Source organism: Lycium barbarum, chromosome 2, assembly GCF_019175385.1.
Source record: "Lycium barbarum isolate Lr01 chromosome 2, ASM1917538v2, whole genome shotgun sequence".
Taxonomy (NCBI): domain Eukaryota; kingdom Viridiplantae; phylum Streptophyta; class Magnoliopsida; order Solanales; family Solanaceae; genus Lycium; species Lycium barbarum.
Genome location: NC_083338.1, coordinates 1534083 through 1557558, shown reverse-complemented (window position 1 = coordinate 1557558; position 23476 = coordinate 1534083). Strand labels below are relative to the sequence as shown.

Below are 23476 nucleotides of genomic sequence, written 5' to 3'. Positions count from 1 at the left end.
GTTGTTATTGTTGTATTTTACTTTTTAAACTATTTTGTAAATCTAGCTAAGTGATGAAGGAGAAGGAAAGACTGAATGTCTCTATCACTTGGAATAAAAAAGGATTTCTTCGGTAGTTAAAGTGAAGCTATCCTACCTTTGCAAAAAAAAAAAAAAGCTTTTGTCCTTTGAATATTGAATTGAATTACTCGCAACCAAAATCCATCCATCAATTGGATTTATTGGAAGTTTATGTTTGAATTCCAAATTGTGCATTCTAATATGTTTGGATATCTTCCCTTGTTTATTACGGTCAAATCTCTCCATAATGGCAGCATTTGAAGTTTTGATCTCACCTAGCTATTATAAACAAAAATACGCAAAAAATTATTTTTCTATACTTTTTATGTTATAAATGAAAACAAAATACTTATTAATTTTAAAATCTCAATTGATTTTCATATTTCATTAATTAAGAATTGAAGTGACTAATAAATCCATAACTAGTTATACCGTATCGATAAAGAATTAAAACCTAAGGAATATATGCATTTAAAATTAATTAAAAATTTAAATATTTCAAGTAGGACGTAAGAATTCTACAATTGTAAGTCGATTCGTGAATTCCCGTCTCTTAGTGATAATATAACGCTTGAATTGACGAAGATTTTTGTCCAAACTTTCAACAAAAATGAATTCATAGCTTTCCCTTGATGATTACCATAAATATTTTAATATTTTATTTTTATACATGATATATTTCTTATACAATACTATTGCACTATATTTGAGTATGACGGTTATAGAGAGGTAATTTTACAAAGAGTGTACCGCTATAATGAATGTCACTGTTGTTATAGAGAAGTAAAATATAACATGAAAATCGATTCCGGAGAAAATCAGATTGTTATGATGAAATGTTGTTATAACGAATGACAATTATAAAGAGGTTTAAATAGTATATATCTCTAGCAACTTATTGTTACCATAATTTTACATTTTGTCGACCCTAGAAATCAGCTCGACAAACACAGGGTCTAGCTCATCCAAAGGCGAACATTACTAGCCAAATGCCACGTGCCAGGCTCAAGTCAAAGGAAATCACTCCCACAAAAGTCAAAAAGTTATTGCACAATAAAGATTATAACCTACCCTTCCAGAATCTGCAATCTGCATATTCTGAAAAATATTTTTCTTGCAAAAATGCTTTTTAGTAGTCAGTGTTTGATTAATCAACTTAAAAACCACTTTTACTAATGTTAGAGTAATTTATATTTTATTAATTAATTTTAAATTAATTTTTATTAATGTTAGAATAACAATTTATGCTTGACCACGATGTTCCAGAAAAGGGTTCTAAGGGAAAATATATATTTTATCACCTTCTATTATCCTCAAACCCACTTTTTCTTTTCTTTTAAAAGCTTGAGAAAACATCTTAACTTTTTAAAATAAATAATATTATTTTTTTTATTTAAAAAAAAACACTTTTGACTTTCGAGAAGATATAGATTTTTGGAGACAAGAAAGGTTGGTTGAAAGCTACCTTCAACATGATGATCAGTCGACGTGCAATGTTATGTAATTAGCCGAATATGCAAATGGCATGCACCGCTTCGATAGATCGTGTCCTATCTTTAGGGATATACTCTTTTGTCTCATAATAAGTGTCACCTTAATAAAAAAATATGCATATTAAGAAATCAATAATGCAACGTGAAGTTTACCAAATTATCCCTATATAATAAAAATAAATTATTTTTTTCTCTTGATTAGATCATGCACAATTAGTAAATTTTTTGATATTGGGAATCCAACTATACCAAATTACTATGTGACTTTTTCAACCATCATTTAGGTGTTACTTTAACTTATCAGTTTTTGTCTAAGAGTAGAATTGAAAAAAGTTAGCCAATTTATGTCTTGATTTCCTAAGATTACACTTATTATGAAACAAATTAGTTTTGCTAAAATGACACTTATTATGAGACGGAGAGAGTAACTTCTAGTACGATTAGATAATGGGTTCAAGCTGTTAACTAATCTCTTATCTTTGAATAATTAGAATAATTTATGTAACACACGACCAAACAAAAACAATAACTATGCTTTAGCCCCAGACGACACAAAACAAATCAGTCAAATCTTTCGGTCATTTTTCAAGCATTCCTTAATATTTTTAGCCTTTTACTTGCTTCCTTTTCCACATGTTTTTACTGTTTTCTTAGCTTCTAAACTAGTTAATATTAGTCTAAGTCCACTTTTCACACACAAGCTTTTATTGACGACTTGTTTGACTAGGACATTTTCTTGAGAACCTACAATATTGGAGAACCAAAGGCCAAGGAAGAAATCAATAGCATCATGGTAATCTCTCAGGTGGAACCAAAGTCTATCCATCCAAATGGGACCAATCAATACACGTGAGAACCTTCTTTGATACTAAAGCAGCTTGTTCACACAACGAACTCTTGTTCTTCCAAGGAATAGGAGCTTTGGTACAAAAAAGATCATTGGTCTTTGCAAACTTAAGGAGATATTTCAGTGCAATGAACAAAGAGTGCAAATAAAAAAATGGAGCACACATAAAGGGTGCAAAATACGAAGAACTCCAATAAAGAGCTAGTCTTTGTTACAAGTTATAACATTATACTCGAACCTAAACAATCAGCAATTACATACATCCATCCAACCATTGTATTACAAAAACATTTCCAAAAGGTCCTACTAAGAAGCAAATAACTGTCAAGGGATATTCATAACCACACAGATTCAGAGAATGACAAAGAAAGAAACCAAAAAGAAAAAGAAACTAGATAAAAAACCGCCTGCATCCAGGGATCAACCCGCGACAACTCTACTTCAGCTTAGGCCTGTAAATGGAGGACGTTAGACAAAAAGTGAAAAGAGGAAATTCAATCGTACACAGCAAATTTGCCAAATTATCAAGTACCTTATTGGCAATGTTGTTAGAAAGCCAATCAAGCCCCTCATAAAGTCCCTCTCCAGATGTTGCACAAGTGCTCTGGATGTACCTGAATATAGCGAAGGGGCAAATATTTAGCATGTCTTTAACAGAAAGGGATGCTTGTCCCGTGTTATGGCAGAGAGCGCTTTACCAGTGACGCTGCCTGAGTGAGTGGAGTCCAAGCTTATCAGTTATTTCAGCAGCATTCATTGCATTAGGAAGATCTTGTTTGTTAGCAAAAACAAGCAGCACAGCATCCCGAAGCTCATCCTGGGAACATTTAGGAACAACATAGGTTAAACTCGATTCAAAGGATCATGAAATTCTTTTTGCACTTTCTGGTCTAGTGAATAACGGAAAGTAGATAACTGCCAATAAGAAAAAAAGGGGGTGTAAAGCAGCAAGAGAACTAGGACTGTGGTTTTTAAAAATTCAAAGCAGACTCAACTGTCTTTACCTAGAATGAAGCTCACATCAAATTGAAAATTCTCAATCTAGAATTTTACAGGAACATTTTGAAGATCTTTTTTTCTTAATGAACTTAATTCTTCAAGGTCTCATCATCAACTCAGGAGTTCTAGCGTTCAAGAGGATGTGACAGTGAGAGTCATAAGCAGTAATCGCTTCTCTTCTCAGAGAAGATGGCATCAGCCTTTAAAGAATTAAGTGGTACATAATCAACGCGGAATAACAACTACCTACACCCAAGAATATCAGATTGGTAGTAGCTTAGAAAATAAATGATGTGTTGCATACCTAAAGCAGTGTTGTCAAAAGCGCGCTTAAGCCCTAAAGTGAGGCTCAAACATGTTGAGCGCTTTGCCTCGCTTTATGTGCGCTTCAGTGTCATCATCAAGGCTCTAAGACATACTTTACCTTGCCAATGGGCCTCTCTTGAAGAGGTGACACTAGATAATTGATATTTCACTTTATCGTAATGTATTTACGAATTCTTTGTCCATATATTTGTTATTCGTGCTTATTATTATTAGTCTTGGACTAAACATATGTATATTTGTATTTTTGCACCATTTGCACCTTTTTTCATGAAACACCACGCTTTATTTGCGCTTTGCGCTTAAAGCCCCAGCTGATCTTAGAGCTTTTTTGCGCTTTTCGCTTTTGATAACACTGACCTAAAGCTGATCTAGTCAAACTTAATAGATTAGAGGTTATATTTTATATCATCCAGTATAAATATTACACTTGTAACTGAAGTATTTTAAGTAAAGTTTGAGACTCATTCACATAACTTCATGTCATTTAGCTCAAAAGTTGTAGAAGCCAAATTTGACGCCAGCAAGAATTACACAAGTTACAAAGAGAGCGAGAATTATTACCTCATTCAACATCCTGTGCAATTCATCTCTTGCCTCCACAACACGGTCTCTGTCATTGCTATCAACCACAAAAATGAGACCCTGAGTGTTCTGGAAATAATGCCTCCACAATGGACGGATCTGCCAAAGCAAACATAAATAAGCTAGATCATTTAGATAATACTCCATGCAACATAAATAGAGCTAATAGCAAAACATAAATAAGAGTGATAAAGAGTGAAGAAGAGAGGCAGGACTAATTTTGTCTAACAGAGACCAAACTTTATGCCGAGTATAAGTCTTTGGATTAAAACAACAAGTATACCTTGTCCTGACCCCCGACATCCCAAACGGTGAAGCTGATGTTCTTGTATTCAACAGTTTCCACATTGAAACCTGAAAATTATCAATTATTGTTGATGGCTCATCTTAGCAGCTATGTTATCGAATCTTCATTAGAGTTTATACTAAGCTGATTAGCTGAACAAAAGACAGCAACACAAGACATAGATGACACTTCAAAACGCTTTTGCAAATCAGAGCAGAGAAAGAGAATCATTAATCATAATTAATGCGTCCCTTTTTAATGCATTTTAGAGGAAAGTTCAGAGAATCATAAACAGCATGCATATTAAACAACCAAACACAATTGCATTAGAAGAACATATATTGGTCCGATCCTTACTTGTCCAAAGGCAAGGGGTAGATTTGCATCATTGCACCAGAAAATGTAGTCTTAATCAATATTATTTAAAAGAAGATTCACGAGAAATCTTAAAGAAATAAATGTATGATACACAGCTAGTTCTATGATAAGAATAATCCAAGCTTCAATTTCAGGAACTTTTACATTTTCATACTTTACAATCATAAGAGATCAGCACACAAGCAGTCATTCGAGACCACATGTAAAGAAGTCAAAAATATTATTTGATTAGACATTGCTTTGCCTAGACCAGCATTAAGAATACTCCTATCAAAATGCTTGGTTAGTCTTTTGGGTCACAATTGCAGCAGAATTTTCCACACTTATCCAACTAAAAACTGTAGAGATGTTATTGCCAAATGCCAGTAAAGTACATACCAATAGTTGGAATGGTGGTGACGATCTCGCCCAGCTTGAGCTTGTACAATATGGTGGTCTTACCAGCTGCATCGAGTCCAACCATGAGAATACGCATTTCCTTCTTGGCAAATAGCCGGCTGAAAAGCTTGGTGAATGTAAGCCCCATTTCTCTACCTTCTTAATGATCCCTGTATACATTAGCCCAATTGAATTACGCAAATCAAAAACCATCATTTCTATCTAAGATCAAGTGATGCAACAGGAGAAAAGATGCAGCAAAATGAACAGAAAACCCGACATTCGGATGGTTGTTAGTTGTTACCTATTGTATTGTCTTGTGTTGTTAGTTTAAATAAAATGTTTGTTTTGATTGTTACCTAAATTTTATTGTATAGTATAGTTAAATCCATCGTTATGTAACAGACGAATCGTCCCATTTTGTGTAACGACCGATTTGGTGTGATTGCGTCGTTATATTTTTTTTTTCTCATTTTCTCTTTACTTATTATCTGATAATCTTATTTATCTTTTACCTTACATTTTATAGTAGCTCTACATGCACCCTACTTTTCCTATAGGTTTATCCCTCAAATTGTTGATATGTGACATTATGTAGCGACAAAAAACGATATAATCTATCCAAACATTGTGTTCATCAAAACAATACAGTACGATACAATGCAATATAATACGGTACATTATGAAACAATACGTAACAACCATCTAAACAGAGTGTAGAAGACGGACATCAATCAAATAAACAAAGAGAAAAAATTGGTAATTCTGCCCACCAAAGCATAAGATCTAGATCAAAATTTCACAAATCAAATCACTAAATAGTACAACAATTTTACGGAGTACGAAGCAGGTCTAATTGTATCAATCTTATGACCACATCATAAAAACAGAAAAAAATCACAGCAACATTCAATCAAAATTTCATGAATCAAAACATTAAGCTATCGTTTGGCCATAAATTTTGGATCAGATTTTGCAAAATTATCTATTTGTCTATGAAATTTGATCAGATTTTGAAAATTTTGGGAAAAATCTCACTTCCACTCACAAAACTTCAAATATTTTCGCCGCAAAATGCATGTCCAAACACAACTTCAAAATCTATAGCTAAACAAGACATAAATCGTACAATTTTACGGAGTACGAAGCAGGTCTCATATATCAATCTATTACCACATCATAAAAACAGAAAGTCACAGCAACATTCAATCAAAATTTCATGAATCAAAACATTAAGCTAGCGTTTGGCCATAGATTTTGGATCAGATTTTGAAAAATTATCTTCAAATATCTATTTCTCCATGAAATTTGATCAGATTTTCAAAATTTGGGAGAAATCTCACAAAACTTCAAAGCTTTTCTCCGTAAAATGCATGTCCAAACACAACTTCAACATCTATAACCAAACAGGACATAAATAGTACAATTCACAGCAACATTCAATCAAAATTTCATGAATCAAAACATTAAGCTAGCGTTTGGCCATAGATTTTGGATCAGATTTTGAAAATTTATCTTCAAAATATCTATTTCTCCATGAAATTTGATCAGATTTTCAAAATTCAGGAGAAATCTCACAAAACTTTAAATATTTTCGCCGTAAAATGCATGTCCAAACACAACTTCAAAATCTATAGTCAAACAGGATATAAATAGTACATATATCAATCTATTACCATATCATAACAAAAAAGAAATTCGATAAAAAAAAATAAAAAATTGAAACAAAATCTAATAAAACTAAATCTGAGATCGATAAATTGAGATTAAGATTAAAATTTACCTGAAGAGAGCTTTTGGAAAAAAGGGATCTAGTGAGAGAAAGCTCAAAAGGTTAGAGAGAGAAAGATGGAAACCTGAAAATAACGCATCAGAGGCTATAAATAATGGGAGAAAATGATAAAAGTGGTCCCTTATCTTTGCTAATAGGTTTAAAATAGTCCCCTAAGTATTACTGGAGCAGTTTTTGATTCTTTAAGGTTGTCAAAAATGAACGCTTTTAATTTTCATTGCGTATTTTCCAAATTTTGATCATTACTCCTTGTAATCCAAAATAATTAAGGTTTTAAGATTGAACATATGGATTAAGAAATTCACTAAAGTCTAAAAATAAAGAGGAGTTTTGACTAAGATTTTCTGGTTGATGTAATTATTATGGTGATATGAGAATGTATTTTTCGCAAATACGTTCTTGATTTTGTGGAACATTAATATTTTTGGACCGATAAAACCTTATTTATTTCGGATTGAAGTTATTTATTTTGGATTGAAGGAAGTATATTTAACTAGAACTGTAAAAAAATAATGTAACCACCATGTACGTCATACACAAAATTGTAGGTATTTACACACATGAGATTGTAGGTTTAGATTTTATAAAAATCACCACCATGTGTTTGAACTAGCATCCTATACTTTCTACTAGCCTTGGAAAAACATAATGTTTCCAGTACTTTTGATTTCTCATTTTGGTCATGAAAAGCAACTAATTATACCATCATAAGTTGAGCTTAAATGTAATAGTTATCATTCATATAGCCGACCTCAACTTGGTTGGGACTGAGGCACAGTTGTTGTTGTATCTAACTGCTCAATCATGATGATCTAGTCTGCTTCAAGAACACGAGGCGAATTAATGCTTATGATTTTCACACTTTCATCATCTGGGGTAAAAAGAACTGTGAGATAAGTTGGCAATTGAAGCAGAATCGCCTTCTCCAAGCGAATACTTCTCCCAAGGGTCATGAAGTTCCATAGTTTTCTCATCAACAAATGGTGGATTGGTAGGTAGCGGCAACTCTTCTTCTTTCTTGACGAACATCCGTAACGCCTTAGATATGGATGGCCTTAACGCCGCGGTCTCTTGAGTGCACAAAAGTCCGACATGTAAAACTCGCTCTACCTCATTTTTCACATTGATTGTGTGGTAGTTATGCAACATGAGATTCGGATCGAACAGTTCCTCCACAGTCTCGCGTCGAAAGTGCTCCCATGCCTGTTAATTTTAAGATCAATGAGCAAAAAGTTTTTCAAGATTGAAATTTTTTCTTCAAGCGAAAAGTGATTGATTGCAAATTACAATGGAAACTAAGCTGACTGTATATTCGGCATTTTTGCTACTGTTATTTTGTCTTCCAGTAACAATCTCTAGTAGAAGAACTCCAAAGCTGTAAACGTCTGCTTTTTCTGTTAATTGGCCATGTGCTAAGTATTCTGGAGCCATATATCCTCTGCATAAAAAGGGTAAATCATCCATTATTGGACCATATTAGTCTTTGCGTTTTTGTGTACTTTTACGCGAAAAAGTAGAAAGTGAGATGAGGATACACTGACAATGTGCCAGCTATGACAGTGCTTATGTGACTGTTGTCTTCTTGGAATGACCTGGCCAACCCGAAATCAGCAATCTTTGCACGGAGCCTCGAGTCCAACAAGATGTTGCTTGCTTTTATGTCTCTGTGTATTATTCGTCTCTTTGTGTTCTCGTGGAGGTATACCAAACCTTCTGCGGTCCCAATAATTATCTCAAATCTTTTCTCCCAGTTTAGAGTTTTACCTTTGACAGGATCTGTCGATTTTAAGATTAGAATCAAGATTCGTGACACTCATTCTGGTGGTTATGCAGAACACACAATATAGTCTTAATGCAACGCCGGTTACTTACCAAATATGAAGCGATCAAGACTCTGGTTAGGAAGGAACTCATATATAAGAAGGCTTTCCGGTCCTGAGCAACTGCATCCCAATAACCTTATCAAGTTTTTGTGCTCGACGCTACTGATTATGTTAACCTCGTTATAAAATTCTGCAGCTCTGTGTTTGTTGTTAAAGAACAATCTTTTGACAGCGATCTCTCTCCCATCTGCCAAAACACCCTGCAACAAATCACGCCTCAGACTTGGTCTAATAGCATACACTTCTAGTATTGCATTGCTGTTATGGACAATCGATGAATTCAAACATCTGAATTGCACTACATTCAACCATTCCATACCTTATAAACCGTGCCAAATCCACCTTGCCCGAGCTTGTTGGCCTCATCAAATGACCCCGTGGCTTTGTCAAGTGTCGAATACTTGAAGTTCAAGCTGTTGTCATGAAGGATCTTCACTAGTTTCTTAGCATCATTTGCACCTGACAAGTTCAAAAATTTCCAGGAAAAGTACGATTGGATCATATTGCCTCTAATAATTATTTTAAACTGTTTTCAGTAGAGTTGAGTGCAGATGATCACGCGCTAAATGCTCAGCTAAAAATATTGGTATTTTCTGCTTTTACTGAACCAAATTTTAGCATAAAAAGCCAACTATATTCTCATTATTGATATCCTAAAGAATTTTATCACTAATTTTGGCACAAAAGGATTTACGGGTTGATTTCCGGACGGTCACTTAAGTAACTGTAATTATCTTAGAAAGTCACTTTTTGCAACATGATGACTTGCATGTTGCAGAAAATTGACTTTCTGAGATAATTATCATTAGTTAAGTGATTGTATGAAAAATCAACTCGAGGATTTACCTTTCCTCTTGTTCCGGATTTGTTTGTTCTTCCAGACACAAATGCCAATGACAACACCTACTCCCAAGACGACCACGGAACTAACAGCAACAATGACAATGACTACAACTTTTCCTGCATTAATATGGACATTAGAAAGTTAAAACAAAAAACCATTTATCAGCAAAATTACTTTTTAAGTCGATAAATAACAGGCAAACCAGGACGAAAGAAGAGTAAAGGTTACCTACTGATGACGAGCCTCCACCGGTAGAAATAACATTGAGAAAATTTGTATCAGAATACCTCATGAAGCATCCGGTATACAGAGCTCTACCTTCTGACAAAGGTAAGCATCCCAGCATTGAGGCAGATGCGTTTTGCAGACATGCTGCGCAGGAATTTGCGCTTAGAGACTTCCAACAATCAGCGAGAACATAAGCTGTCTCCTTGAAATGTCCAGGCACTGACACTTGAGCACGCGCGTAGCCATTACTACTTGGTGCGTTTGCAACTGCTTGCTGAACGGCTCGCCTAGCATTCTGTTGGAACAATGAACCCTTTGTGGTCCTGGTTCCACATACACGCCTGTCCTCTGGACCTAAATACTCCTCATAGAACGTGTAATTCTCCACTCGCATAAAGCAGCCATCAAGATAAATTCGCCCTCCCATAGAAGGGAAGCACCTGGGCAGAGCAGCTCGCGCTTCAGCGTAGCATAAGACGCAGTCGGGTAAAGAAAGATCACCATAGCATTGGCATAGTCCATAGTTAGTATCTGGTCCAGTGCCAGTAACTGCTACTCCATACCCTGTAGTTCTCGTTTGTTCACTTATACGTTCCATTGTAGCAACAAAATTTGTGGCGGAAACCGCTGTTTCATTTCCACATATAATCTGGACTATCTGAGATCTTGGTTCAGCCACTGACGTGTCTAATAGAAGTAGGATCAACACAATAACAAAGTGACTACATAAAATTGAAGGGGTTGCTCTCTCCATTTTGCCAGATGTGCTGCACAACATAGAAAACAATGTAAAAGGACTATCTGAAGTACTGTTAAAATGAGAAAATAAGAAAGATATTGGTTTGAGAATTATGAATACAACTTTCCAATTGAAATGAAATTTACAAGAAGAGAAACAAGCAGCAAATTCAATTCATAAGGTTAGAGGTGTTTCAATGAAGGCAGTTATATACAGCAGCAAAGACAATTCATTCAAATTTCAGCCATTAAAAGCGTGTTTTTAGTTTTAAATCTTAATCATTTAGATCACAATTATTAAGTATTTTATTTTTCTATTATACCACCACTTAATAGTCTGAATAGAACTGAATGATCAAAATATTAATCTATAGCAAAGTTTTAATAGCATTAGAATGTTATCCATTCAAGAATTTCTGAAAAAAGGACATCTCTACTATTCCATCTTACTTTAACCGCTGGTAGACATGTGACTTTTTACCCTCTCAATATTTTACACTGTTTTGTTCTTGGATTTTATTTCTAAAGCTCGAACTTGAGACCTTTTACTAAGATTGAAGAAGTACTTGCCATCCGTACACACCATAACCATTGAAAATTTTCTCTTTTGTTCATATGCTCTTATCAAAATTCCCTTTTTTTTTATTTTTTATTTTTTAAGCAAAGCCACCAGAAAGGTAAAAAAAATTCCTTTCTTATCAAAATTCCTAGTAAGCTAAAATAGAACAAATAAAAGAAAAAAAAAACTGGATAATTGTTCTATGCTGAATCTAAGACATAATTATTGTATCTTAGTGAAACAGAATAAGAAGCAAGAAGATAATAACTCACAAAGTCCGACTGATCAGCTGCTGTTAAAGTTGTAGAATCAGAGTGATGAGGCAGAGAGTAGGTGGAGAAAATGAAAAGTAATAAAGAAGGAAATATTTTTGTTATTGATCAATGAATCAAACTTGAAATGTTAAGAGTGGTTTTATTAATGGGTCGCTTTGTGAGACGTCTTTTTTTATAATAATTATTATTATATTAGTATCCACCCGGTGTTTAATATCTGTATGAGGTTCGACTAAATCCGATGAACTCGTGTTGGGAAGTTACACATCGGGAGTAAAGTGTTCCTTAATAAAGATGACTCTCTATCGAACAAAGCTTAAACTTAAAATTTCTAGTTAATTAAAAATGAAGAAATACTTATCACGGCCTCACAATTTTTTGTTATTGTTGATGTTGGTGTATTTTTTGTAGCGAGAAGTCAACAAGAAGAAAGAATTGTGGAGGGGTACTCGTCTATGGTCAAGTCGCGTGGGAAGTATGAGAATGACATATTGATGACTTATAGAATGACACATTGATGACTTATAGAAATATCTATCGCTCTTTATTTTATTTTAATTTATGTAAGCCTATTAATTTATGTCAAAAAGAATGACTTATTTTTATATTTAAAAATAATTTATCTTTATATATTAATTTATAGGCACTCAAAATATATGTGACTCATTTAACACCGTAAATTTAAACGTCTTTTTATTCTTTCTTAAACTTAGTGTACAGTCAAATAAATTCACATAAATTGAAATGGAGGAGTATTATGAGAAGTATAATGACATAAGGTGCATATAGGAATTTCCATTATGGGTTAGAGCTCTAAAATTTTACTCCCTTTGTCCCAGAGGCGGAGCTAGGTTGGGCCGAGGGGTTCACCCGAATCCCCTTCGATGAAAAATCACACTATGAAGATAAGGTTGAAATTATTTTTTGTGTATATATAATAGATGTTGAACCCCCTTGGCTTCTTTGTATGTTTACTTGTTTATATTTTTGAACTCTCTTAGTGAAAATCCTGACTTCGCCACTGTCTTTCCCATTTACACGACACACTCTCCTTTTTAGTCTGTTCCGAAAAGAATGTCACCTTTCTATTTATAGAAATAATTTAACTTTATGAGATGATCTATAGTCACACAAATAATTAAGGCGTATTTTGGACCATAAATTTCTAAAGTATTCATTTTTTTCATAAACTTTATGTATAGTCAAACGATGCTACATAAATTGAGATGGAGAGAGTAATATATTACAATGAATACTTTAATAACCTCAGAAAATTACAATTATCAAAACTAAAAGTCATTCTATTGTTGAGGAATACCACCCAAATTATAAACGATAGAGTACTTGAAACTGTCATTGATTGGAGTATAACCAGAACACATACGATCAAGAAATAGTAACAAACGTTGAAAACAAAATTAGTGAATAAGCTACCATGCAATTAGTAATGCAAAAAAACTTTTTAAGGATGAGCGACATCAAAATTTTAGGTTAATTTTTTACAATTAAATTTCGTTAATGATTTTATATATAAAGTAAGTACATATATTATTCTAGTTTTAACGTCAATTTTTTTTTTTTTTTTTTTTTTTTTGTATAGCCTTCATATTATGAATGTTGTAGGTTTGTTTGTGAACTAGTGAAGTAGTCCGAGTTTCGCGCGGTACAATCGCGACATTAAAATATAATGGATATAATTGATACTGTTATAATTTACTTAAGATAGAGTAGATTAAATTTCTTATGTATATACATATAATATTTAATCTTATATTAAATGAAAGTTACGTTATAATATATTTTATTAAAAGTAGACTTAGATGAACTGAGTTTTTCATTAGAATTAAAAAAAAAGATAGATAAATGAAAAAGTATACGTATATATAAATTTTATAGACATTGCTTATTTAAAAACTATTTTTGGCTTCAGATCTAAATAGATCAAAAACGTTTTAAGGTTAATTTATTTCTATCACTTACTTTTATATTTTTCTCTATTTTTCATTCTAAACTAATAAAAACAACAATAAAAGAAGAATGAAAGGAAAGATAAAATTAAAAGTGAACAAATATAATTTGAAGTTCACTGAACTAAACCTAAGAATCTCGTCTATATTTAGGCCTGTCATTTTTTTTTTCTCTCTCTATTTTTCATTTCTTAATTAATTCTCTATCTGCTCATTTTTCACAAAAACGTCAAATACGCTTATGCACAAGTAGAGGAGAGCAATGTCGGTTCAATATATAATTACAGTTCTTTTATTGTATTGATGTTCGGCCAAAAATGCATATATTTAGTTATTATTGTCTCACATGTTAATACTTTTAATTGTCTTTTGAGTATAAACTATATTGTTTTGTGCTTAATATTATATTTTTATGTGTAGAATAAAGCGGTGTGAAGATGAAAAGATTTGGAGCAAAATTGAATAAAACGCGGAAGAAAAATTAACAAAACAAAAAAAGGAGAAACATACAAGAGAAAAGGAAAAGACATAATAATTGGCTCATCATGTATACACTCACAAAAATACTTCTTAAATAATTAGATACTAAAAAATATTTTAATTGTTATTATTCAGTTATACCTCTCACACAAGGGCATGCTTGTCTGTTGTCTTCTCTTGGAATACTCTTGATGTCTTGTACTTTTAGTTTATAACTATTTTGAGAATACAATTGTTTGGATTAGTTTCTTAAACAAAATTGAAAAATTTAAGTTTCTTTATTTCAATTGGATATTTTTAGAAGATAAAATCATAAATAATCACTATTTTACTGAACCATCATTTAAACCTAAAATATGATAAAAGGCATCATCTATGACCGGATAATTAATTATCTCAGCATATACATACTATCAAATTAAAAGGTCTAATCATAAATACATTGATTTAAAATTTTAAAAGAGTGACATAATGCTTTGAAAAAAGAATTTTGAAGCAAATTTTCAAGCCTTCCATTTCTACAACCTCCACCTTTTGTCTTTCTTATTCCATTATTTTCTTCGTTGGACAATTAATTCTTGTCTTTAGATATATAGAAAATAATTAAGAAAAGAAAATATGGGAAACCGAATACCTTAAAGATAAAATCCCTCTCAACATTCCTTTTGAGCATAAAATTATAGGGAATCTACATAAAGATGAAAAAGAATACAACTAAATACAAAATTGCATTTGTTATAACTTTTTGAGACTATAATAATACATCAAGGACCTCAAGAGTTGTCTTGTTTCCTCCGTCTTTTAACAATATTTTACTCCTGCTTGGATCACTGGAAAGCATGATCTGGTACATAATATAAATTTTGATAAACGGTAGAAGAATCGAAACATATTTAATTGAATCATAGTTCCTAGACTTTTGTTAGGGAAAGAAAAAAAAATACAGCAAGCTAAAATTTGCAATAGCACAAAAATTAAACAAAAAGACCTACGATAAAACAAGCCAAACTAATTATATTAGAAACAAAACAACAATGTAGGAAAACAGAATAATCCAACAAAAAATCAATAATATTACTCCCTCAAATTGTGAGAAGAACACAAGAACATAATATTACTCTATCATACGCAAGAATTTAATTTGATGAACAAAGTGAAAATGATAGATTGTTTGAAGCCTTCTTCTTTCCGATTTAAATAGTAGAAGAATTTATGCTCTATTGATTAAGAAATTAAATAAAACAGTTACAAATGACTTTATTAGTGAAATCTAAAGACAACAAAAGGACAGAGGTGAAGGAAAATGGATAATTAAAACAATTAAGAGGTGTAATTAATTAGAGAATTAAGAGAATGACTTTTGAATTATTTAATAGGTAGCATATTGATTTTAAAATTAGAGAAAATTAAAAAAAAAAGAGGAGAAAAAAAGATAAATGATATTCTAGGCCATAGAGAGGTGCCACATCACCTTGTTTATGCTTAGCTTTATATTATATATAGATAGATTTGATTTTATGAAGAGTGATGAAGCTCAACTTCAAATTAAGACTTTTGACCTTAAAAGTTTATCAGTGCGGCAAGCGGGGTCAAAAGTTCAAGCCCACTCATTTTCAAAAGTATTTAGTGTAATTTTCTGATTTCAAGCCTTCTTTAAAATTTATATATATAAAAGATTTCTTGTGAAATGTATGTATAGAATGTAGTACTGATTCAGCATTCTATTTATAGAAGAAAAACAACTGTAAGACTTTTTAGGAAATTGATGTAAGGCAAGCCTTTTTAGAAAGTTGTTACAATGCTTTTCAGGACGTTTTTTTTTTGTGTGGATTGCCCTTCAAAGGCACTATCTTTAATTTTTACCCCTCAAATTGGTGATTTTTAATTTTTGCCCTTCGCCTATTACTTCAAGATTTTGGGTTCAAGCTCCAGCTCAGTTAAAAAAAAAAAGGAATTTTGCAAGACAAAGGTTTGGATTCGCAAGGCAGATTTGCAAAACTCTACCTTAAGGTAGAGTTTTGATTCAAAACTATGCCTAAAGCCTAACTTTGGCCCCAGTAGGCCTAAATTTGCTACAAAACTCTGGCTTGTGATTTTTTTTTGACTGAACCGAGATTCGAACTCCAAATCTCATGATATTAGATAAAAGACAAAAATTAAAGACCACCAATTTGAGGGACAAAAATTAAAGACCAGTGCCTTTGAAGGGTAATCGTGCAAATCACCCTTTTCAGGAAGCTGCCTGCATGATATTTGCAACCTACTTGCTTGATTGCAATTCAGAAAACTGTTATAAGACTTTTCTTGCATCCTGCCATGCATGGATGTTAGAAACTAATGAAGGTTAATTAATACAATTCAGACTAGAGAGTTATATTTTCAAAGTCTTCCACTTTAGGGCTTTGGATAAGTATATGCTCATTTTTTGAAAGTATGTATTACGCTGCCGGTCCAAATAAATACATATGATGTAATTACATGTTGCAGAAAGTCAAGTTTTTGTTCATAAAGTCAAGTTTCTTTTATCAACTTAATTAACACGGCAGTAGTAGGTGATATCAAATTCAAACTTTTTAATTTTGATAGTAGGACATCGATTTTTTTGTTTTGTTTTTTATAATAAAATATATATATTTAGTAACTACGTAAAAAATACTTTAACTTATACTTTCTAATAATTTAAAACATTGAAAATGCATATGACAAAATTACGATTAAACAATAATTCGTTCGATTCTCGAAATCTAAACGCCGTCACATAAATTGAGAAGTAATATTTGTTAAAAAATTTGAGAATTCACTGATATTGGGCATACAGTAAGATTAGTTCATACTGAAGATAACTCAAAGGTACTTACCCCCACCATCATCTTTGGTAGTTTTTTTTTTTTTTTTTTTAAATTAATCTCCATTGAGGTGGCAGGGGTTTGAGTTAGACTGCTAACTTAAAATTCAAAAAGCAACAACTTATATATTAAAATTTTAAAGCAAATACAAAAGGGAAGGGACATAAAACCTAACCTCCACAAAATACAAGTGAGAATTGGACACTTCCAATTGATGAAATCTTGTTAGTCGAAACTTTGGGGTGTGGAATAACCAAGTACTAGGTATTTCCTAGGATAAAGATACTAACAATTGTAAGGATATTCATCTGCAAATATATTTCTTGGACTGTCTGAATGTGATGTTTGAAAAAGATACTAATAGTATAGTATAATTTTTCGATATGCAAAACATTAGAGATAGGTTTATCTCAAGTTACAAACATTTTTGTCCAAATACTATTTGAGAAATTCAATTTGAGTTGTTTTAACAATTTATAGGCTAGAAAGAAAAAAATGCTTAGTGGGATTATTAATGTACAAAAGTTATTAAGAATCACCAGAATACAAGTATTTACACATCAAAATTGTACCTTTAGATTCTACAAAAATTACCACCAGGCGTTTGAACTAGCTTCCTACAATTTCTACTAACCTTGAAAAAACATTGTGCATTCTAGTATTTTTTACTTCTTATTTTAGTCATGCAAAGCAACTAACTGCTTGATCATAAGTTGAGCTTAAATGGAATATATAGTTTTATTTCACATAGTTAATCTCAACTTGTTTGCGCTCAAGCGTAGTAATTGTATCTAACTACCCGGTCATTATGATCAAGTCTACTTCAAGAACATGAGGCGAAATAATGTTTTATAATATTTACTTCGGTTTCATGGCAGTGGAATATCATCATCTGGGATAAAAAGAACTGTGAGATAAGTTGGCAATCGAAGCAGAATTGCCTTCTTTAAGCGAGTACTTCTTCCAGGAGTCATGAAGTTCCATGATTTTCTCATCTACAAATGGCGGATTAGTAGGTGGCGGCAACTCTTCTTCTTTCTCACAAACATCTATAATGCCTTAGACATGGATGGCTGTAACGTTGGGATCTTTTGAGTGCACAAAAGACCAACATGTAGAACTCTCACGACCTCATTTTTCACATTGGTTGTCTGGTAGTTATGCAACATGAGATTCGGATCCAACAGTTCCTTCATTATCCCGTGTTGAAAGTGCTCCCACACCTGCTAATTTCATCCAATATAGTTAAGATCAATGAGCTAAAAAATATTCAAGATTGAAAATTTTTGTTCAAGAAAATAGTGATTGATCAGATATTACAATGGAAACTAAGCTGACTGTATATTCGGCGTTTTTGCTCTTGTTATTTTGTCTTCCAGTAACAATCTCTAGTAGAAGAACTCCAAAGCTGTAAATGTCTGTTTTTTCTGTTATTGGCCGTGTGCAAAGTATTCCGAAGCCATATATCCCCTGCATATTAAAAAGGTAAATCATATTAGTCTTTGCGTTTTTGTGTACTTTCATGCCACAAATTTGAAAATGAGACGAAGAAATACTAACAATGTGCCAGCAATGGCAGTGCTTATGTGACTCGTCTTCTTGGAATGACCTAGCCAACCCAAAAACAGCAATCTTTGCACGGAGCCTTGAGTCCAACAGGATATTGCTTGCTTTTATGTCTCTGTGAATTATTCGAGTATACCAAACCTTCCGTGGTCCCTATAATTATCTCAAATCTTTTCTCCCAGTTTAGAGCTTCACCTTTGACAGGATCTGTCAATTTTAAGATTAGAATCAAGACGCGTGACAAATTCTTTTTTGTGGTCATGTGAAATCACCATTTGGTTTTAATGCAAAGTCTCTGCTAAACCGAAAAGTATCTTTGAAGGAAATATGAACCATTTCTCGCCTTTATATAGTTGTTCCTGATTAATGTTCTTTGGACTAGCCTTTGACATATTTTATTAATTGAATTAGCATACACTTAATTAGTTAATGGCTCTGCAAATTCTACAATTTTTAACTTTTGATAAATAGTAATTGCCTTAATTATGTTGTTAAGCCTCTTTATATGCGTGTTCAATATTAAGGTGTTATTCTAGCGCTGTTTGTTATTAATAATCTTGAATTAATATCTATATTTAACCAAAATGTGATGATGAACATACACTGAATGATTTTATACTTTAATATCAGACTACTATTTAATTATTTGTAATAACTTTTTACATTCTGCTCATTATTCTCGACCTTCAGGTGCAAACTTAGTTTCCGCGATTCACAAATATTAATTTGGATTATTAGGCAGGATAAGTGCACAAAAAATTAAGTTGACTATTAATTTGGAAGCCAAATAATGGCTACATGACTGTTGCTTTAACAAAATACAATGTACTCCAAAAATCTTACATTAGCTTTGCTATTGATTTCCTGTTAAATATCTGATTCCTAAACGTTTCACTTATCCAAAAGTCATTTGGTTGAAAGTAAATTTGTTACTGATTTTATTTAATTTTACCTTTAGTTTGTGTGGGAATAATGCATGCTGAGTGGGTAAAAATGTCCAACATTTTAAGGTTATTAATGTCCAACAACAATTTAAGGTTATTTCGGTAATTCAACTTTTAGTTTTGTTGCTTCCCATGTTTAGTATGATATGATACTCCCTCCGGATCAGAAAGACACTAAACCGTTTTTTCTAGAGTAAAAAAGAATGTCCACTTAAACCTTTTTCTTTGAGTAAAAAAGAGTGTCCACTTATTGAATCAAGAAATAATTAACCTTATTTTTTTAGATTTGTCCCTACTAAGTGTTATGTGATCAAATTTCAATACCTATTTAATTAGGGGCAGTTTAGTTAAATTATCTATTTTTGTCTAGAAGTTAATATTTTCTTAAAGAGTGTGCAAATGACTAAGTATGATTTAATAAATGTATTACGTCACTTAAATATGGTTAATATTATGATCTAATAAATGTATTACGTCACTTAAATATGGTTAATATTATGATTTAATAAATGTATTACGTCACTTAAATATGGTTAATATTTACACATTCCCAAAGCAACGGTTACACTTCCAAAAATATGGTAATGCAGAATTCACTTTATTATAAGTTACTTCCGGATCAAAAAGAGAGTTCACTTAGCCACTAGCACATTCCTTGAAAAAATACTAACTCGTAGCAAAAATAGTTAAATTTGTTTAAACTACTTCTAATTAAATAAGTATTGAAATTTAATCACTTAACACTTAATAAGGACAATTTTAAAAAAATAAAATTAATTATTTATTGATTTAGTAAGTGGACACTCATTTTGATCCGCAGAGAGTAATATTTAATGTTGAATTAAAAAATCCAATAATGTTACAACGAGGATGAACTCACCGGCTTCAGTAACATATATGTAAAGAATTGGAAGGGACTTGAGCCATACAACGTGATCATTTAAATGTGCCAAACTAAATGCTTCATTGAATACAACTACTACAACAACAAGCCCAGTATAATCCCACTATGTGGGGTCTGGGGAGGGTAGAGTGTACGCAGACCTAACTCCCACCTTGAAAGGTAGGACGGCTGTTTCCGAAAGACCCTCGGCTCAAGAGAGGAGACAAAGAGAGGAAAAGACAAAAGGTTAGATATGATCAAGCGTATCGAAAACAATATGAAAGCAAGGAATAACAAAGCAAGAAAGTCATGGTAAAAGGAGAATTAACTGCTATAGATAACTATGAAAATGAAAACAATAAAAGTAAATAAGTCATTATAAACCAACAGATACTCGCAGAAATCAAGAGACAAGAAACTATAGAACAACATAATTACTCTTAAGGAGGATAGACGGGACTACCTACTATCCTTCTACCCTAATATGAGTCCTCCATGCCCTCCTATCTAAGATCATGTCCTCCGTAAGCAGGAAATGCGCCATGTGATGTCTAATCACTTCCCCCCAATACTTCTTCGGCCTACCTCTACCTCTTCTGAAACCATCACCGGCCAACCTCTCGCACCTCCGCACCGAGGCATTTTCATCTCTCCGCATCGCATGCCCAAACCATCTCAGCCTCGCTTCCCGCATCTTGTCTTCCACTGAGGCTATTCCAACCTTGTCTCGGATAACTTCATTCCTAATCCTATCACTCCTAGTGTACCCACACATCCATCGCAACATTCTCATTTCCGCCACTTTCATCTTCTGAACATGAGATTTCTTGACTGACCAACACTCCGCCCCATACACCATAGCTGGTCTAACCACCACTTTGTAAAACTTGCCTTTTAAGTTTCGGTGGCACCTTCTTGCCTTTAAATGCTTCATTGAATTTGGTTAGAATTTTAAAAATGATCAGCTATTTCTACCATAATTAATAGAAAATTCATTATAATTTAATGGCGATTTTTATTTTCTGAAGTGTTTTTACAATTTTGTACATGAATATTGAAGGAATAGTTCATGACTACAACAACAACAATAAGTCCAATATAATCCCACCATGTGGGGTCTGGGGAGGGTAGAGTGTACGCAGACCTAACCCCCACCTTGAAAGATAGGGAAGGAATAGTTCATGACTAAAGGGTAAAAACGTCCTTCAACTTTTAATGAATATTTTGGTAATTTAACTTTTCAACTTAGACTATTTCCACTTTTAGAATAGCATGATGATGATGATATGATGATGTTTTCCCAATCGTATTTTCATGAGTAAAACTCACTGTAACTTTTTCTGTCTTCACTGGTGCGATGTTCGGAAACTTCACTATGAAAAAACATTTCATCCAGTGTATCTTGATCTTTGAAGATTACATTCTGTACTGAGAGACCTGGATATAATGATACGTACACATGATCTGTGAGCATGAAAAGACATTTGCAGAAGCGATGCAGATATCCTCTTTCACTGTGTTTTTACTTTAAGAATTCAATCTCTCCAGGCATGATAGTATCAAATTTAGTGATGTTATAGTTTGTTAATATCAACCACATTAATATCCAAAAAATAAAAATAAAGATCCTTTTGATAGGATGCCTGTAATTCATCAAGTATATTGTACCATTTCAAGCAAAATAAAAAGCATAACTGATAAAGACATTGCCAAATTAGGTGTCTCTTGACATCATTATCATTCTAGTGTCGTTTGAAAATACGAATATATATATATATATGTGTAGAAAAACTTTAATGTCTTGTATTACATGAAGCCACTCAAAACTCAACAACAACAACATACTCAGTGATATATGATTGTTTTCCTAGCAACAATGATAGTCCTGGAATTCCCACTTGCAAGAGTCCAAATATAGGAAGCTCAGCTTAAGCCTTCTGGATTGTTTGCCAGTAGGAATGCCACGTTCATTCTTTCAAATTGTAGTAGTACAAGGGGAAAAATAAAAAGACCTTCAGACCTACTATAATTTACTACGTTTTTCTCTGTATACTAGTTTCTTGGTGTCATGATCTTCCAGTCAATTTAGTAATAGTTATCCCATTCACACTTTCGCGACTCCTGCTACTGTTCTGTGGATGTGAAAACCAACAGCTCTGCATTTGTCACAACTACTCAGAGAGCGAGTTCTTCACCAATCATTTGTTCAACCAAATGATCGTAATCCTGCTCAGAGAATTAAGGTTTCAGGGGCACAAAATTCAACCTTGACATTCCGCTCTCCAGAAGGCAAACCGCCTGAACCATTGAAGGTCTGTCTTGGGCACGACGTTGACAACACAAGAGTCCAACAAGGACGCATCCTAAAACTTCATTCCAATCACCTGGTTTTTCTATCATTGGATCCAGTAGTTCTATGCCATTCCTTTCGTTCCAAATTCTCCAAGCCTGACAATCAAAAAATCATACATGTTCAATGATTTAGCACAAGGTGAAACTTCTATGTAACCAATTTAAGAAAGTGAAATAGTGATCATAACCAGGGGATGATAACTTACATAGCCTACAAGATCTATTTTAACGACTAAGTTTTCGTTCATGAGAAATAATAATCAAGCCAAAAAAATAGAGACAAAGAATAGTAATTTGTTTCAAAGATTTGTACGGGGGTTACAAACTTTATAAAATCTTTCTCTTATTCTTCTTCTCACCACCGTCAATCAAGGGCTTTGTTGGAGGTATGAAGACTTGCGGCTCACCACTTGGAGACACAGACTTCTTAGTTTGCTAAAGACTTGTAGGTCACTTTTGGAGCTGAAGCTTCTCTATGTATTTTTTCTTGATATATTTTAGCTTTATGAAGACCCCTATTTATAGTTGCAAGGGAGAACTAGGGTATGTATATGATTGGTTGAACCATGTCATTCAAATACTTGATGACATTTGGTTGGTTCTTCTATTGACTTGACATGTTGCGTTACTTATGCACGTGACACAATTTAATTGGTCCCTAACTTGAATTGACGCCCCGCGTCATTTGACACATGACATGGACCTTGGGCTAATGTAGTGGGCTCATGTGAAGTCCAAAAAGATAGACTAGCACAATTGAATTGCTCTT

The 23476-nt window shown here is 33.0% G+C and overlaps 2 protein-coding genes across 2 annotated transcripts; both read right to left on the bottom strand.

Annotated features, from left to right (window-relative positions):
* Positions 1-2570: 2570 nt before the first annotated feature.
* On the bottom strand, positions 2571-7290 carry LOC132625710 (ADP-ribosylation factor 2). The gene is made up of 7 exons (XM_060340301.1): positions 7134-7290; positions 5351-5520; positions 4592-4662; positions 4288-4407; positions 3099-3217; positions 2933-3014; positions 2571-2852 (listed from the first exon to the last, which is right to left on the bottom strand). Exons 2-7 carry the CDS (start codon positions 5496-5498, stop codon positions 2847-2849), a joined length of 546 nt encoding a protein of 181 aa, XP_060196284.1. The 5' UTR covers positions 5499-5520; positions 7134-7290; the 3' UTR covers positions 2571-2846.
* Positions 7291-7580: 290 nt separating this feature from the next.
* On the bottom strand, positions 7581-11824 carry LOC132625692 (cysteine-rich receptor-like protein kinase 2). The gene is made up of 8 exons (XM_060340290.1): positions 11667-11824; positions 10098-10864; positions 9872-9985; positions 9345-9484; positions 9015-9225; positions 8684-8918; positions 8430-8580; positions 7581-8345 (listed from the first exon to the last, which is right to left on the bottom strand). Exons 2-8 carry the CDS (start codon positions 10849-10851, stop codon positions 8010-8012), a joined length of 1941 nt encoding a protein of 646 aa, XP_060196273.1. The 5' UTR covers positions 10852-10864; positions 11667-11824; the 3' UTR covers positions 7581-8009.
* Positions 11825-23476: the final 11652 nt, after the last annotated feature.